This window comes from Amphiprion ocellaris, chromosome 6 (genome assembly GCF_022539595.1).
Source record: "Amphiprion ocellaris isolate individual 3 ecotype Okinawa chromosome 6, ASM2253959v1, whole genome shotgun sequence".
NCBI classification, from domain to species: Eukaryota; Metazoa; Chordata; class Actinopteri; family Pomacentridae; genus Amphiprion; species Amphiprion ocellaris.
Window position 1 is genome coordinate 11,572,132 of NC_072771.1, and position 18,386 is coordinate 11,590,517.

Consider the following 18,386-nt stretch of genomic DNA (forward strand, 5'->3'; position numbering starts at 1 on the left):
ATTGAACTAGTACAGTTTTGCTATTGTATATTAAGGCCCCAAGTTGGGTATATAAAAATTGTGCTTAAAAGACAAAAAAAGGAGAGATTTTGGTTTTTGATTGTGGCTCCTGGAGTGGATGTAAAACTGATATGACTGCCAGTTTCTAAAAGAGCTCAAATGTGTTTTTTTTGTCCTTGAAAATTTCATGCATCCACATGAAGTGACGAGGGATCAAAAATACCAAAAAAATGAAAAAGCACCAACTTTCGCCCTATGTTTTTCAAGGCAAACTTGGAAAAATATTCATAGTATGAAGGTAAGGTATTGCATGGCTTCAGAAGTTATTATAGACAAAAAACAGCTGATTCTGAGGGGTCAGGTGGAAACATTTTCCACTTTTGGTCAATTGTATTTTGAATTATCCAAATTTGTTCTACTGGTATTTCAATATTACAATCAGACCTTATTTAAAGTGTTGATCAGAATTAAGAGATCAATGTTTGGACCTTTTGGAGACAGTTTTAAATGAACTGACATTATAAAGACAAGCCAAACAAAACACTGCATTTGAATTTTATTTTTTTCCCCAAGTGATACATCTATGTAAAAGATTTCATGACCTCGCATGACAAATACGGTACAGCTTTTTCACTCCTCTTTACAGCTATTATAAGATTTTTGATGAACAACAATTTTTACATTTTGCAAGATATGTATAGGACCTGACGGGTCAGTATACTGAATGGCTCAACCAATAAAGTCTTACCTTTCAAACAAATTTCAACATCACAATAATGAATGTGAACCGAAATACTTAATCTTTAGAAAGCTTTCCAAGAAGTCTACTGAACATAACGGCAAACAACAATATTTTGGAAATTCTAAGGATATCAAAATTGCTGCAATTTAATCTTTAATCATATGCGACTGAAAGTCTCCTGGTTTGACTCTGTTCACCATCCACACACACACATACGGATCTTGACATGTGTGGCCCAGGTGGCATGGCACATGAGCACAAATGTCTCAAAATAATTTCTTTTTTTTTAGTAAAAAAAAAAAAAAGGAGTACATTTACAAGAGAATAGCAAATATTAAAGCGTATTTCCCCTTCTCTCTTGACTGACAACAAGACAAAAGAATTACAGTCAGGTGTGTCGAAGCACCAGTGGAGTCAGTTTTTAGAGCATGTCCTACAAGTAGCAGGTCTTAAAGGGTTGGGAGTGCCGGTGAAGAGGAGTGGAGGTCTTCAGTCCAGAAGACAGCTTGATCACTGAAGATTCATAGCAGAGACAGAACATCAGACACACACCAGCAATCTCAGCAGGTGTTAATGGTCCTCCACTTTGGTGTGACCGCGAATTGTAAAAACTAATACACTGTATATGTGAATCAGCCATGCTTGAGATGATTACAGGAGTAATCCTGGAGCGCGAACAGACAGCTGTTAGCATGGTGGCGGTGGTACCACTTTTAGCATCATCCCTGCTGATCGGAATGACTCAGTCCATTGTGTCCGGGTACAGCATCAGCACAGTGGTGTCAGTAATCAGATGTTTCCCTTATTAGATATGTGTGGTTAGAAGAATTCAACAAATCTGCATACTCAATCAACAGTAGATGAAGACACTAATACAGCTTTAGAAACAAAGGAAAGCCCTGAAAGCACTCCACCTTTTTTTAGTGTTTTATAATTAAACATCAAATCAAACTGCCAAAACTCTGTTAAATACACAGAAATATCCTACATAATAATGATCAGTCAGTTGTGAGGACAGTATGGCAGCAGGTCCACAGCTTCATGAAACAAACAAACAAAAAAAATCTGCAAATATTTCCTGTTTTGTCCAATAACTGAAGAGAACAGTTGTCCATTTTGAGTCAGTTGGTTTTTCTTGTGTGTGCAGTGTTCAACCCGAGAAGAAGTCTTTCCAACTACGCTGACGTATTGATGGGCCTGGTGGTGGTGATAGAGTAAGACATACTGTGTGTGCGTGTGTGTGTGTGCATATATATGTGTGTGTGTGTGTGTGTGTGTGTGTGTGTGTGTGTGTGTGTGTGTGTGTGTGTGTGTGTGTGTGTGTGTGTGTGTGTGTGTGTGTGTGTGTGTGTGTGTGTGTGTGTGTGTGTGTGTATCTCCCAAGGGATATCCCATTCCTTTTTCTTCTTTTTTGGTTCACAGGAGAGAGAACATCCTAGCTGCCTTCAAGTCATAATCAGCACAGAACAGCCAGCAACACCAACTATCACTCCACACAAAGCATTAATCCTTCTCTTTCACCGTGCCATTCACAGCACACTAATACAGGAAAGGTTTATCAGGAAAGGTTTCGTGTCTATCTTTGGGATTTATTTGAAACATACAAATAAGACTATACTCTGATCAGCTGCAACACTGAAACCACCTGCCTCATATTGTGTAGGCTCAGCTCGTGCCACCAAAACACCTCAGACCTGTCAAGACCTGGACATCACAGACTTCTGAAGGTGGCACCAAGATGTAGGTGCATAGGGTGATCTTCCTACACATCCAACAGATGCTTGATTGGATTGAGATTTGGGGAATTTGATGGCCAAGTCAACACATTGAACCCACTGTTATGCTCCTCAAACCATTCCTTAATAATGTTATTGGAGTGGCAGGAGGCATTATCCTGTTTAAAGAGGCCACTGCCATCAGGGCATGTAACGAGATTCGTCTTATCCAACACTGTTCAGGTAGGTGTCAAAGTAACATCAACATAGGTGCCAAGACCCACAGTGTCTTGGCAGAACATTGTCCAAAACTTCACACGGCTTCCACTGGCTTGCCTTTTTCCAATAGTCCATGCTGTCATCTCTTGTCCAGGTAACTGAGGAAGACACACCCAGCCGCCCACGTGAGTTCAAAGGAACTGTGATTTATCAGACCTTCCTTCCACTGCTTTTCCTGCTTCCAGAACATCAACTTCAATATCTCACTCTCTGTCAGGTGCCATTATAACAAGACGATCAAAGATATTCCCTTTACCCGTCAGTGTTTTTTATTGTTGCAGCCAACCAGTGTAAGTCTTTTTGAAATTTCTGCTTCAAGTATCAAATGATATTTTTTAAGTTTCATTCCCTCATTATTGTCGCAACCTCTCATATATTTTTTTCTTTCAACTGACGTACGTTTAGGAATACACTGCACTATATGTGAACCTCAAGTGCCTAACATATTTTAACAAGAACCTTGCAAGATCCAAATGAGGCTGCTGAGGCTACAGTATTTCTACTTTTCCCTTATCCAACACATGGAGAAGAACAATTAAAAAACACACTTAAAGTGATTAAAAGTCTTTGATAATGAGTGCTCCATCTATCTGTATCAACTCAAATTTATAAAATTTTCTTTATAATTTTGACATGTATAGGTTCAGTGTGCAGTACACATTTTACCAACTGTAAAACGTCTTCAATTAATGATTTGTTGCTATTAGACAATATAACTATTATCTTTCATCTTTAATAAATAAGATTACATTTTTCCCCCAGATAGTCACAACTTATGTTTGTCTTTTTTTTTTTTTTTTAGCAGCTAGGACGTGTTTACCCAGCACGATGGCCTCCTTTTGTTTGCATCCACTGATGCTTCCGTTCTCCTCCAACTGTAGGCGAGCAGAAGATGGACAGGCAATTTCAACAGAGGAGGCAGGCAGAGAAAGAACGACAGAAAGATATTGAGAGAGCAGTTGGGGATTGTGGGTCAGGTGGTGTGGGTTGTGTGAAGATGGGAGAGTGGTGTTTCTGTGCCTATCCATCAGTGCCGTTCTTGTTGGGGGTGTTGATGGTGGTTCCGTCTGGCTGCTGGCCATCTTTGCGTGGTGGCATCCTCTCATTTATCCTGTCCAGGCCACGCGCTTCCTCAAAGTTGCGAATCTTCCTTGTAGGAGAGAAGCCTTGAATGGCTGAAGGGCAGAAGAGACACCAAAGAAAATGATCAGAAACTGGAAACCCTTGAGTAATATTCCTACTTTACAGCAAGTATTTGCTGTCAGCCACATTGTTTAGCTTCTTATCAGCCTCAATCAAACTGGACTCCTTGTGGAATTTTATCTGATAAGCACAAAACGCAGTATCTGCCTAATACAGTACACATGATCCGCAAATAAAAAACATGCACAGGTAAACAATGACTCCTAGTGTTCAAACACCAGTGGGACAAGCTAGTACAATAAAACACGTCACACTTTATAGACTTACGGTGATGTCCCGAAACAGCCAAGGGAACCAGACAGAAAACATGTGCAAATGAAAAGCAAACTTGTAAACGCTGTTCAGACATACTTATCAGTCATTTAAGTTATCAAGGTAAACAGAGAATGAAAACTCAGAGGTGAATGTTTTACAGGTGGATTATTCTGAAACAAGGCCCTCAAGGACACTCTTGCACAACCAGATATCTGTGATAATGAAGGATTAGTTCTCTATTGAACTGACCATATTTAAATTCAGTGATTACTAAGCAGGGCTACTTGTCTTAATAATTGGCTAATTTAACAGTTAAGAAGCTGATAATTACCAAACAAATAATTAAAAATAGCTAAGGGCAATGCATATACACTACCATTCAAAATTTTGGGGTCACTTAGAAATGTCCTTATTTTTTAAAGAAAATCAGTTTTTTTTAAATGAAGACAACATTAAATGAATGATAAATAAATTAATGTGGTAAATGACTATTCTAGCTGGAAACGGATGATTTTTAATGGAATATCTACATAGGGGTAGAGAGGCCCATTTCCAGAAACCATCACTCCTGTGTTCTAATGCTACATTGTGTTAGCTAATGGTGTTGAAAGGCTAATTGATGATTAGAAAACCCTTGTGCAGTTATGTTAGCACATGAATAAAAGTGTGAGTTTTCATGGAAAACATGAAATTGCCTGGGTGTTCCCAAACTTTTGAATGGTACATTGTGTTAAAATAATCTGCTAAAAGTAACAATGAAGTAGTGGAAACAATTGGCTACTTAAATAATTGGCTACTTAAACAACTGGCTACTAATTAGCTAAAAGCAATGGCTAAATGCTGAAATAATAAGCTAAGAGTAATGATTAAATAATTAGCTAAAAGTTATAATGAAGTAACTGCATAGTAAATATAATTAGCTACATATAATGATCAAGTAGTTGATATTAACTAAATAATGAGCTAGAAGTGAAAATTAGGTCGTTGAAAAAATTTATAAGAATAATGAGATAAATAAGTAGCTAAAACAGCTAAATGGTACAAACTAACATTTAAATGTTAAGTTCGTTAGCTGAAAGTACTGGCTAAATCGTGGAAATAACTAGCTAAAAAGTACCAGTTACTCAATATTCACTTTAAAGTAAGTTGGAATTAGCACATTTGAACATGACTGGTGGGTTCTATTAAGTGGTGTCTGAGTTTGTCTATTCTGGATGTGTGATAAAGCAGACAAGAAAGTTGGGAGCACCTACACTACCGTTCAAAAGTTTGGAGTCACTCAGAAATTTCCTTATTTTTGAAAGAAACTGTTTTTTCAATGAAGATAATTGAAAAAAAAAAAACATTAAATGAATCACAAATCCAATCTAGACATTGCTAATGTGGTAAATGACTATTCTAGCTGGAAACAGCTGATTTTTAATGGAATATCTCCATAGGGGTACAGAGGAACATTTCCAGCAACAATCACTCCTGTGTTCTAATGCTACATTGTGTTAGCTAATGGTGCTGAAAGGCTAATTGATGATTATAAAACCTTTGTGCAATAATGTTAGCACATGAATAAAAGTGTGAGTTTTCATGGAAAACATGAAAATGCCTGGGTGACCCCAAACTGTTGAATAGTAGTGTTGTTTAAGTGAGACTGCTTGTATAAATAGTCCCTTTGCTGTGTCCGTGTCAAGTTATACTTTCTATCTGTTGACGTGTTCCGCACCTAATCTATCCAGAATATGATCTGCTACCCTCTGGGAGGAGATACAGGGTACATATGGGTTTGAAGAGACGCCTGAGAATCACTATGGTGTTGCATGTTTGATAACTTTTGTATTCTATGTGATGTATGATGTATGGAATATGTATTACTTACTTCTTTTTTTTTTTTTAGGGCACTTCGCCAGAAGTCCAAGACAAATTTCCCTATGGGGACAATAAAGTATATCTTACCTTATCTTATCTAATCCTAATCTAAATCTCTTTCATTTTGTGGATTTGATAAAATTAGTGTTTCTCAACAGGTTGAGGCCTGTTGAAGCAGCTATCATCACTCAACCAAACGGAGCAGACAGTGTAGCAACAGCCAACTGGTGTAACAGGATTAGTTTCTGTGAATATCCCAGGCAGGGATGTCCCTGGTCTTATCTTAGCCAGGTCTTAGCAGGCTTTTCTCTGCATGGGGACCCACACTTGGCAACTAAAGCCTATGTGGCAACACTCTTGTCCCTTGTTGACTTGTTGTCAACAGCGACAAAGGACAAGGTTTGAAACCCAGTCTATATAACTAATTACAAAACATTTTGTAACATACGCTTTCTTTTTCTAAATCAGTCGTAAGCCAGATTCAACTAACACTGGTGAAATCAATTTTGTTAAAACAGTTTCTTTCAATGCATTTTAATAGACTATTTCATAATTTTTGCAACTAAATACAGTCATATTGTTGTTTCTTTTAACGCTTTTCTACCCAGTAGAACACAAACTCATTTTATAATAACAGAACCAATGTGATCAGCAGACACTGATTATGCAAGAGGAACCAGTAATACATTATCAGTAAGTGGGCAATCATTAATATAAAAAGAGTGGGGAAACTAACAAATAAACAATAAAACTACACATTTTAAGAATAGGACTGTTTTTAAAGGGTGAGTTACACACACAAAACACAAACAAAAGGTTTGAGCCATACAGCCAATGCATACCTTTTGCTTTAGCTGCCTCAATGGTAGCTATGTTAATGGGAGTTGAGGAAGAGAGGAGAGGGGTTGGAAAGGGAGTCATCAAAGGCAGCCAGAGACAGCAAATGCAACAGTAAAATCAAACTGCAAACCCCAGTGTAATAAACAGATAGCAGAATATAGGCCAACACCCATTTCATGGTCATGTAGGGGTAAAATGTCATCAAAACACATTAGTGAGTGGGCGGTAAGGTAAGAGTGAAGAAGGCTGTTGGAGATTTAAGATGGTGCTGGTGTTAAAGGGTCATGTGACGACTTAGGTGTGGAGAGTTGAGGGGGGATTTGGCTGAGAACTAAGAATCTAAGAACTGGAGCGAGATGGGCAACAATGACCAGGCAGGATGGCGCATTTGCACAGTCCAAACCTGCAGCACACATGCAGTCAGATGCTCATTCAGGCAGAGACAATGATAAATAAAAAAAATTAATATGGATCAATATATGATTGCAGGACATTTTGTAACATAGTTGACAGGTATCATACTTGACATTTTTTTGCTGTTTTCAGGCCTAAAAATCAACATTTCTTTTCTTCCAACCAAACACCACATGGCATTTTTAGACAAAGATTCTTCTAAATATTATATATACAATTCAGTAAAATTGAAATTGAAAGTTATTTATAAAGATAATGTAGTAAACCTGTAGACGTGCGATAAATCCACACTTGACTCACACACTATTTTATATTAAATAACTCAGAAAGCCTTGGAGTCTTGCCACTCTTTTCTTCAGGAGGAAATGACATCATGTGGAGCAGATCATGTGATTTGGAATTAACACACTTCCTTGAGAGGTGTTTTTGTAATGGGTAAATTATTTGAAAGTGATTTCCAGGACACAGATACAATTTGTTATTTTCCATATAAAATTTGATATATTGCCAAAAAAGAAATATCTGTAAAATAAATAAGCTCATTTTATTGTTGTTTAGCTAATTAGAAGGTGGTTGTTACTAAATTCAGATGGTTATTTAGTTGACATTTTAGTGATATTCAGTAATTTTTTTATTAATAAGTGACAGTTTCCAAAATAAATAATTATGGAATTTGTAAAGCCATGATCATAACATAAAAAACATTAGTTTTTTTATTTTTAATAAAAATGGATGCAAGACATATCCCATGGACTTCAAAAATCCCTCAATTATATATTGATCCATATAATTTTAGAAACATAACAAACATTATGAATATTTCTCTTTTAACATGGATGCTTGGCATTGTGGAACTCGACATATTGAATTAGTTAATTTGCTTCTTATCGGATGTGTAGGTCTATTTAAAGCATCTAATTCAATCACAAGAAATATTTTTCAGAGAAATGGTTATGAATTCTTACTGAAAGAGTTGCGTTAAAACAGAAGTCTGCATAATGAATTTTTGCCACGTCTACTTTTCCTCTGCAGGACAGCATAGCAGCAGGTGCTTTGTTGTTGGTTACACTTGGGAAAACAGTTTGTCCTAACGTCCTCAGACAGAGCTGTGTGCCTCAGTGCATTCTCTCAGAACATCAGAATATAATATCAGCAGTAGTATAGTGGATTAATAATAAAGAAAACACAATCATATGCCCTCTCTTTGTTTGAACCAGCCTATCTGACCTGAAAACCATGGCTAAGGGAGCAGACATGGACAATGACAGTATCCGAAAGGCCATAACGTGGTTTCTCCTTCGATTGCTCTGCAGCTTCTGTGAGCTTCCAGTGTGGCTCTCAGCATGTCCTCTGGTGGACAAAGCCAGGCGCTGACCTTTAGATCAGAGGGTCAGTAGCCACGTCCAGGTGGCAGGATGACCTGTCACCTGGGGGGGTCAAAGTGTGCTTCCTGTGGCGGGCATGCATCATTGATCTAGAACCTTTCAAAGAGACTAGCAGAACAGGGAAGCTAGTCTTCACAAACTGGAAGCAAGCATGGAAAGTGTTTAGCTTCAGATGTTTTTGCAATATGTATATTGCTACAATTACATTTAGAACATTCCCAACTCTAACCAAGCTACCTCATTGCCCACGTTTTGACGATCTACTGTGATTGAGCTGAAAAAGCCTTTTTGGTTCTTTGCAGGAATAAGGAGCAAACAAAACTGTCAGCTTGGTTTCAACTGCATGAAGGTGTTCTAATATTGACATTTTAGCAACTGCAGTAATGTTGACCTTTATATCTCGCTCATGATCCTTTATTTGACATTATACATCTACTTACTTGAACTTAAACGAATGTGTCTACATTTTGGAATATTCATTTAGTTGCTTGAGTTTTAAAAGCTAGATGAGACAATTTGTACTACTCCTGTTTGCAGCACTTGCTTTTTGTGCTATTCTTCATCATAAAGCCTCAAAACAGAGCTGAACAGCTAATCTAACTGTGTAAAGACAACAAAACCCAATTACAGACAAACAAGAGGCCATGTTCCACTGCAGGAACTTACATGCAGTTTTAGGGTGGCCTGAACATTTGTGTGTGTTCTTCAGGCAATGAAGTACCTATTCCAGTGAATGTACTTCTGAGCAGCCCTGAAAAAATGCTTTTCAAATGAGTCACACAAACGTGGTATAATTTGTTCATCAGTTAGCCTTAGAAGTGCCTGGAGGTGGGGTTGTTGCCTTCGGACAGAGCAAAGCCAACTGTTTCTCCCTGTTCCCAGTCTTTATGCGAAGATAGCCAGCCCTGCCTAGGTGCTGGGTCCAGCTACAGATTTGCTATATAAACTTGAGCGCAGTGTCAATCTTCTTACCTAAATCTTAGCATGAATATCAATCGGTATACTTTCAGGTTTGTACGTTTGCCTTTCAAACTGCAAATCTTTCCTCGTAAGTATAGCTTACAAATAGTATTAGTGCACTGTAGTTACCCAGTGTCTTGAATAGTTTTCTGAACTGATGTGCTTGAGGATTAACAGATCATGTAACACCGCTTCTTTGCCATGAAGAAGGAAAAAAACAGGTTTGCCCATGAAATACAGTGTTTAGAACAACACAGGCCTGGTGACAAAGAGTGAGAAAGTGTCCCTAAGGGTTGACAGTCTGCCAAATGGCAGCTTCCAAGGATGAATCAAAGAGTAGGATTACTGAGTGTAGAACACACTTACCAGTCTGTAAGGTCTGCTTTCCCCCTGACAACACTCCCAGCGGAAGAGTTCCAGTTGGAGTCAGGCCTTTGAGTGTTAACACACTCTCACTTTCCTCCCTAGTCCACAAACGAAACACAGGCACACAAGGTACATGCAAATTACATTTTAGTAAACAAGGCGACAGACACCTGGTGGTTATGATGCTGTTCTGCAGCTATGAGGTCATGAGTTCAAGCATCACAGGATGTTTAACCTGTGTCCACTCACTCGCTGCTGGATAAGAGTGACAGACTGTCAGTTGTAAGTGCTTCAAGCCAAACTGCTAATATGTGTCCTGGATTTATAAGTGGGTCACTGACAACTTGTGTCAATTTTAGCAGCTGAAGCAATATTTTTTAGGATCAGTTAGCAGTGTAAAGATTGGTGTCAACACACTTTTATGTGAACATTTCTTTTACATTACCGTTCAAAAGTTTGGGGAGACAATTTCATGTTTTCCATGAAAATTCATTTTTATTCATGTGCTAACATAACTGCACAAGGGTTTTCTAATCATCAGTTAGCCTTTCAACATGATTAGCTAACACAATGTAGCATTAGAACACAGGAGTGATGGTTGCTGGAAATGTTCCTCTGTACCCCTATGTAGATATTCCATTAATAGTCAGGCGTTTCCAGCTAGAATAGTCATTTTGGTAAATGACTATTCTAGTTGTAAACAGTCTAGACATTAACAATGTCTAGACTGGATTTCTCATTCATTTAATGTTAACTTCACTGAAAAAAAATGCTTTTATTTTAAAAAATAAGGACATTTCTAAATGACCCCAAACTTTTGAATGGTAGTGTATACAGTCATGTTAAAAATGATTAGACCACCCTTGTTTTCTTCTATTACTTGTTCATTTTAATGCCTGGTACAACTAAAGGTACATTTGTTTGGACAAATATAATGATAGCAACAACAATAGCTGAGAAGAGTTTAATTTAAGAGCTGATATTTAAGAGCTGGCCATTTTCCATGGTTTTCTTGGTAAGAACCAATATCACTGAAATTCTTCCATCAATAGCTATGGCATCGTACTGCCAAAAACCGTGCTGTTAGGCATTTCATGTTTTCTGTCTGTTTTAGTCACATGATACACACAGGGGTTAGTACTTGATTCATAACCATTTTTTCTGATGACTGCAGCCATGCGTCTTGGCATCGCTCTCCACCAGCTTGTGACATTGTTCTGCTGTCACAGCAGCCCATTCTTGTTGCACAAATTCAAACTAATTTGTTTTGTTTTTGGGCTTGTGGTTCTTCATTTTGCGTTTGATGATTTTCCACAGGTGTTCCATTGGATTTAGATCTGGTGATTGAGCAGGCCAAGGCATGGTTCCCATGTTCTGGTTCTCCATTCAGGCTTTAACTGACCTTGCCGTGTGGCAAGGAGCATCGTCTTGTTGGAAAATCCAGCCATTGGAGGCAGGAAAGAGTCTTCCAGCTGACGGTAGAAGAATGTTTTCAAGAGTAGCCCTGTACATACCCTGGTTCATTCGTCCTTCACACAACTGCATTTGCCCTGTTCCACCCATACTGAAACAACCCCAGATCACCACTGATCCATCCCCATGTTTTAATGTAGGGGCAAGACAGTCTGGTTTGTAGGCTTCTCCAGGCTTCCTCCTAACCAGTAAGTTGGCTGGAGTGGGCATCAACTGAAAATTGGATTCATCACTGAAGAGAACCTTAGCCCAATCATCAACAGTCCAATCCTTGTGATCCCCAGCAAAGAGTAACCAGGCTTTCCTCTGTCTTTCCTTGATGAAGGGCTTCTTCCGTGCCCTGTGTGACTTCAGACCAGCTTCAAGAAGTTGGTTTCCAACTGTCCTTGCCGAACAAGTCTCATTTCTCCAGTGCCCACTCTTTTTAAGGTCCCTGGAGGTCTGACCACAATTTCTGACACAAGAACGAATGAGTGATGGTCAGCTGGTGGGGTAGAAAGACGTTTCCTGTTGTGGCCAGCTAGTTCCACCCATACTGAAACAACCCCAGATCGTCACTGATCCACCCTCAGGTTTTAATGTAGGGGCAAGACAGTCTGGTTTGTAGGTTTCTCTAGGCTTCTTCCTAACCAGTAAGTTGGCTGTTGTGGCCAGCTAGCAGTTTGGTAGTACCATGTTGGGCTTGTATTTTCTTTGTGTAATGAACGGCTGTCTTGGAGATCTCCAGTTTTTTTACCATCTGTCTCTCACTCATGTCAATTTCCAGCAGTGCCAAGATGGATGCCTTTGTGGCTTCACATAATTCTTTTGTTTTAGGCATAATGTGCGAGCTGACAACTTCTGGGTTGGGTTACAGCTGCAATGTAAGCTGGAAACCACTCTAGGCCTTTGCATCTGCAGTGCTGCTTATGACATGAAATGGCCTCTTATATACCCTGGGAATACAATTAAGATTAAGCATGTGAAATAGGACATGAAGTATTATTTAATCAGCTGCATTTTTTGTCGTGTTTATTGTATTCTTCAGGTAATATGCCTTTAGTGGTACCAGGCATTGAAATGAACAAGAAGTTGAAGAAAAAAAACGTTGGTCTAATATTTTTTTTGTGATTGTATTTTCAAAAATTTTCTCTACTCCTTCAAAAGAGACTGTGGGTTACATCTGAAATCGGACCTTTGCAAAGCTTTGCAAAGTTGCAAATTGCACATTTTGAAAATTGAAAAAAAAAAAATGATAATGGAAAAAATAGATGATGAACATGTTTTCAGATACTGAAATGTATCAGTATATTTAATACCACTGACCCATATACACTGGTCTGAAAGACAGACTGCTCTACATCTTACCCACTTGCAGCAGTGTGACAAGCTAGTAACAGCAGCAGCATAATCCGGAATAATGTCTAATGCCATTATACTGTCTAGGTGCTTCGTGACTCATCTTGTGCCAGCTCATTAATCCTGGCAGACCAACATTGTGTTCTCAAACACAGCTTTATTGTGGACTCCCTTCCTTTCACCAACTCTTCTGCATCCTACTGGCCCTGTGGTAAAATGCATTTTATGTTGCTATTCTGACAGCTGACTGCACTGAGAGCCATATATATGAACATAGCGTGTTTCCAGATAGAGTATTATCATAAAAAGGGAATAGGATCATCAAAGGGACAGTGTAAAAGACAGGGTCAGACCTGAGAACAGAGAAGACTCGGGCCATTTTTCCCACAGCGCGAATCTTGTTCCGGATCACCTCCTTACGCATCGCTGAGGTGCCACCTGGGAACAATTTCAAATTGGAAGGTTAAAACATAGCACATTGCTGTTTCCATCCTTTGCTACTAATTTCTTAGTACTTAATACTCAAAATAAAACAAAAAATGCTGGTTGAAAGACTAGGGAGAAAAGAACAAGGGATGAAGCAGTAATACATCTAAGAGATGAACTAAGTGCAGAGCGGCTGTACTTCAGGGAGCAGACTTCTCTCATCAACACCAGACGTGACAGAAGTTGAATTATGCTGAAGCACTGCGCAGAAATCACCTTCCAGCATTTGATGTCAAGTAAGAGTGTGCTGGGATTCATTTTCAATTCATCTAATTTAAAAAGCAAATTAAAAATGTGATTCCCAGAAGAACCAGAGATGGTTGTGGTGAAAGTCTACGATCTAAACACTGTAAATGTGCACAAATGAGCACACATATCATATCTATATATATTTAGATCAAAGCGACCATTATTGTATCAACATCTCTGAATTGTTAAAGCTTTTAGACAAAAATGTGAGTAATATTGACACTTGCTTCCTGCAAGAACAGTCATCTCTTAGGAACAGTCTATCTACCATCACGATAAATTTATAGCAGATTAGGTACTGTTCATAACAGCTAATGTTAACTTCTTTAAACTAACGTACTAAAAGCTCTTAACCTGAGCTTGGTGCCACTCATAGATTTATCAGGCTAACGTCTTACCATTCAGGCCTTGTTTACACATACATGGGTATTTCTTAAAACGGGTTATTCTTCGTTCTCAAACAAAATCTCTGTCCACATCATGCAAAAACACAATTGATGTTCTGTCAAGAGCATGCCAAAACAACAGACGGTGATATAATCCTAACCGTAAAGCCAGAATGACCTATTAAAATCCTGAAAAACACTATTAATGGTTTTCATACCAACAATGGAAGGAGGGAATCATATGTATGGACTGTTTCTGATGCCTCTATTCATAAATTTAATAGAACAGCAATTGTACATTTGTGTGTAAACATGTAAAAAGTCCTTTTAGGAACATTATCACCAGCACTACTTTGCCCACATCCGCCACTGCACAAAATCACGTCATGTAAACAAAGCAGAAAACTGTGCTCATATTGACTCTCAAAAGCCAAAACTCCTTTTCCCCCTATATATCAATACTTCAAACGCAATTACAGTCTGAATATATTCAACCTAGAAGGAGTTTTTCAAAAGCTCTATTTTCAAACTGTGTTTGTGTGTGTTTCAAGAAAAAAATCTAAATGTATCATGCAGACTGAATCATATTAACCATAAGAGATTTTGAAGGTATCAGCTGGCCAATTTCTATTTGTGACAAAAATTAACATCACCTTGTACAGTGTACTATCTATTGCCAAAATCAAAAGAAGGCATCGACCAATATAGTTTATTTGGGCCAACATAATTCAGATTATTAATAGTCAACAGTAACCAACATTTGGGGCCATGAAAATCAAAAGTAAAAATGACATTCAGAATAACAATGCAAAACTTTAATTATCTACCTTTGTTAACTCATTATTATTATTTTTTTTACAAATGTTTAATTAAGAGAGAACATTTCAGCATATATCTTTCAGTGTTGGTTTTAAGGTTGGCAGTTTTCCACATTGTGTAACCAATCAGATAGACAGACCACAGTGTAGAGACTACAGATGGGGACTCAGCTGCATGGCTGTATCGCATTTATAAATTAATTTTTGATGAGAATCAGTTAAAAAAAAAAAAAAAGGATAAGTGGACAAATACTACACACCAATTTTGATAATTATCTAGTCTGATAATCAAATCCCTAATGAAAAAGGTCTAAGTCCAGATTGTCATTCTTTTAAATGTACCTTCATAAAGATCGTCTCCCTCGGACATGAGCTCGTCATCAGAGCAAATGTTCAGTACATTCACCAGCATCTCCGTCACTGTCAGGGAGAGAAGCCACAAAACAACTTAAGTTAAGACTGGCGCCAAATATATGTTTGAGGCACGTTTGTGGCATTGCCTGTCCTCACTATGAAAGTTTGTTTTATCTGGAAAAGAACACTTTCAGAGTAAATTTAAATTTCGTTTTAAACCCAATTGTCTAAAAGGTATACATTTATACAAATTATGGTAGGTCTAAATGTTCTGCTGATGTTCAGCAGGTTGAGATAGAACCAACACACCTTTTACAATAATTAGCCTTTAGCAGGAAAGCCACAAAAACGTCCCAATGTAAAACCATGCAGTAACCAGGGCATTATGCACTTGATCATTTCAGTTTCCATCTTGTCAACTGTTGGGCTGCTTTTTTCCAGATGGCAATTTCAGATTTAGATATGGAAGTTTCTAAGGAGCATAATGGCAGACAAATTGAGTAAATTGGCTAAAACATGCAAAGCATTTATTTCTAAAAGAACTTCTGACTCTTCAGTGGTTTACAAAGCAAGCAACATTTACTATTTCATTGTGAATTGTGTTCATCTCTCTCTGTTAAAATTCCACCAGCTGTGTTCTGAATGAACAATGAAAAAGTACACTTTTTCACACTTTCAATTTACCGTAAACTGACCCATTTTAAAATTCACTCCTACTCTGGACAATTCTGGATATTCTACAAAGCCACTGGATCATAGACAACTGCATATAACATTTATTTTTAGCTTCCTAGCTACATTTTCACTTTCAAACAACAAACATACCTTTCTCTCCAACAAAAGGCAAAGACCATGTAAAGACATCCATAAAGTTGGGCAACCAGTAAGGGTGGGGGGAGCAGTTGAACTGCCTAATGTTCATCACGTTGTTCTCATATTTTAACACAGCAGCTAGGATTGACAGAGTGAAAGAGATAGGAGGAGAGATTCAAGGTCTGAAGCCTGGTAAATACAAGAAGAACAACATTAGTGAGAAAAAATGACAGAAACCTTTGTTGTTGTAGACGTCTAGGTAATTTGGAGCCGAAAAGATTGTGATTAATGAAGGGAAGCCTGTGGTCTGGCTTTTTCTGTACATCCGATACCTGTGCAGCCACAAATAGAAACCCTCATTACGTATATTCTACAATAAAATCTGCTGAAAATTCATTTTCAAAATATCACTTACCCTGCATCCTGTGCTTCATGGGCTCTTATTACTGACAGCAAGTTATTATTTATCAAAAAGTCACAGACTGCCGAGTAACTGCAAAGAGAAAGAGAACCAGAGAAAAAGAGGGCAAACCTGTTAAACCACTGTCAAAGCTTATTCCAAACTTAAGCCATTACAGCACCAGCATGATGCCACTCAAGGCCAATTGACTGTTGTTGGCCTAAAGAAATACTTTGATATTTATTTTCAGCAGGCTGTGCCGTCTGGCCTGTTGAGCTAGGGGTTTAAATATGCTGAGCATCCAGAGGTAGAAATCTGAGTATTTATGGGCTCCATAAAGTTGAGAACTAAAGCCAGAGGAAAAGCAGGCAAGCTCAGCTGAATGAGGCTACTTTAGGGTACCACTAATCCACTAGTGAAGCTCAAGATATATTAGTGGGGGTACACAAATCAGAATCACGCCAAGGTGGATCGTTTCTTACAGTTACCACCTCTACGGATTTAAGACCAGGCAGGATTCAGCTGAACCAAGTACTTGTGTCTTACTTTAGCTTAAACCACTAGCTAGTCTAAAATTGTGATTAACCCAGTGGTGCCACTGAATCTTAAGAAACTAAAACTTCATCAATATGTTGGTTTTTTTTAAGGGCAAATGTCAACATCGATTATCAGTATCAACAAGATCAATGAGTCATATGTGAAACTGATATACATTTGTAGTTAAAAAAAAAAACTAAATCTTGATGCCAGAATAACACAATCTCTAACAAAAAACATATTTATGCTTTAAAGAGACAAAGTTTCAACACCTATCCTTAAGTTTCAATCGGCTATTACTGGAAGCATGTAACAAATCAGCTTAACCCTTCTCCTGTGTTCAGGAGAAGCTAAAGAGCATAGTGACTACAGACAGAGAGAGGAGGCTGAAACACAGCCAAATCAGCACATTTATAAATTCATGTAATTTATTGGGAATCCATTTAAAGAAACAACAATACCAATATTTGAAGGTAATTACATGATTAGGCATTTGATCCTATTTTTGTGAAACATAGAGTAACTAATTCTCATTTTACATTACTATCAAACAGCATTTTAATGAAGCATCTATAAGAACCAGTCACCTCTTTCATACTTTGGTGCTAATATGTTAGGAAGCTAACACCGCCGTTGCTAGTAAGCTCAGTCAGCAGTACTTGGGCACAGAAGTGCTATAAGCTAAATGCTAACTGGTGCTAAAGAATTTGGGGAAAATGTCTGATTGCAGTTTTTCTGACATTTAGTGGGATTGCGATTTGAACTGCAATATAATTTTGTAAGGTAAAGTTAACTGTCGCATAAGTAGGTTGGTATGAATTTGTGAAACCACTTGACATAGCAGTTTAGGTGTGAGACGTGCTGCATAATATTGTATACCCTAAAGTTTGCCAGTTGCATTGTACCAAATATCAATTTGAAATTTTATTAATCATTCAGCACCAATGCCAACTGATATCAACAGGTACAGTATTTACCATTTTCTTCAAGTTTAATTTAGAACATGCTAATACTTGCTAGTTAACACTAAACACAGCTACGTACAGCTAAGGCTGATGAGAATTATATTAGCTTTGCAGGTCATGAACTCACATATAAGACAAAAATACATTTTGGTGTGATGATGACAATGAGCAGGATCATCAACTATGTTACAGTTTATCCTGAAGGAGACCTAATAGAGCAAACTACATATAGAATAAGACCTAGTTAACCTGGTGAAACCTGTTTTAATGAAGAGATGCATTATTCTGTTCTTTGTACATACATTTGTGGCTACATTTGAACTTACACACAGCTGATGTAACCAACAGGATATCAACAAAGGCAATAAATGGTTGGACTTTCATTCAGAAAGAGATTTTTAAAAATTGCTCCCTGACATTAACATGCTAAAATGTTTGCCTGTGCAAGTGCTATTCTGTTTAATTAAAATAACTGCTTGATTTTTCTTTTCTAAACAGCCTGTTATATCTTTTGACCTACAGAACTGCACATAAGTTAATTTTATTGT

The 18,386-nt window shown here is 37.9% G+C and overlaps 1 protein-coding gene across 6 annotated transcripts in view; it reads right to left on the reverse strand.

Annotated features, from left to right (window-relative positions):
* Positions 1 to 1,997: 1,997 nt before the first annotated feature.
* The window catches only part of ppp3cca (protein phosphatase 3, catalytic subunit, gamma isozyme, a), a 36,911-nt gene continuing 20,522 nt past the window's right edge, over positions 1,998 to 18,386 (reverse strand). The window contains exons 7-14 of one of the 6 annotated variants that reach the window (XM_023288170.3): positions 16,352 to 16,429; positions 16,174 to 16,268; positions 15,949 to 16,074; positions 15,112 to 15,189; positions 13,184 to 13,268; positions 10,020 to 10,117; positions 6,897 to 6,923; positions 1,998 to 3,911 (exon numbers count right to left, since the gene is read on the reverse strand). In XM_023288170.3, the coding sequence (XP_023143938.1) occupies positions 3,757 to 3,911; positions 6,897 to 6,923; positions 10,020 to 10,117; positions 13,184 to 13,268; positions 15,112 to 15,189; positions 15,949 to 16,074; positions 16,174 to 16,268; positions 16,352 to 16,429 (742 nt within the window). In that variant the 3' untranslated portion in view covers positions 1,998 to 3,756. The remainder of the gene's footprint in view (positions 3,912 to 6,896; positions 6,924 to 10,019; positions 10,118 to 13,183; positions 13,269 to 15,111; positions 15,190 to 15,948; positions 16,075 to 16,173; positions 16,269 to 16,351; positions 16,430 to 18,386) is intronic. The other 5 variants (XM_023288171.3, XM_055011709.1, XM_055011708.1 and 2 more) reach the window with 5 other exon arrangements.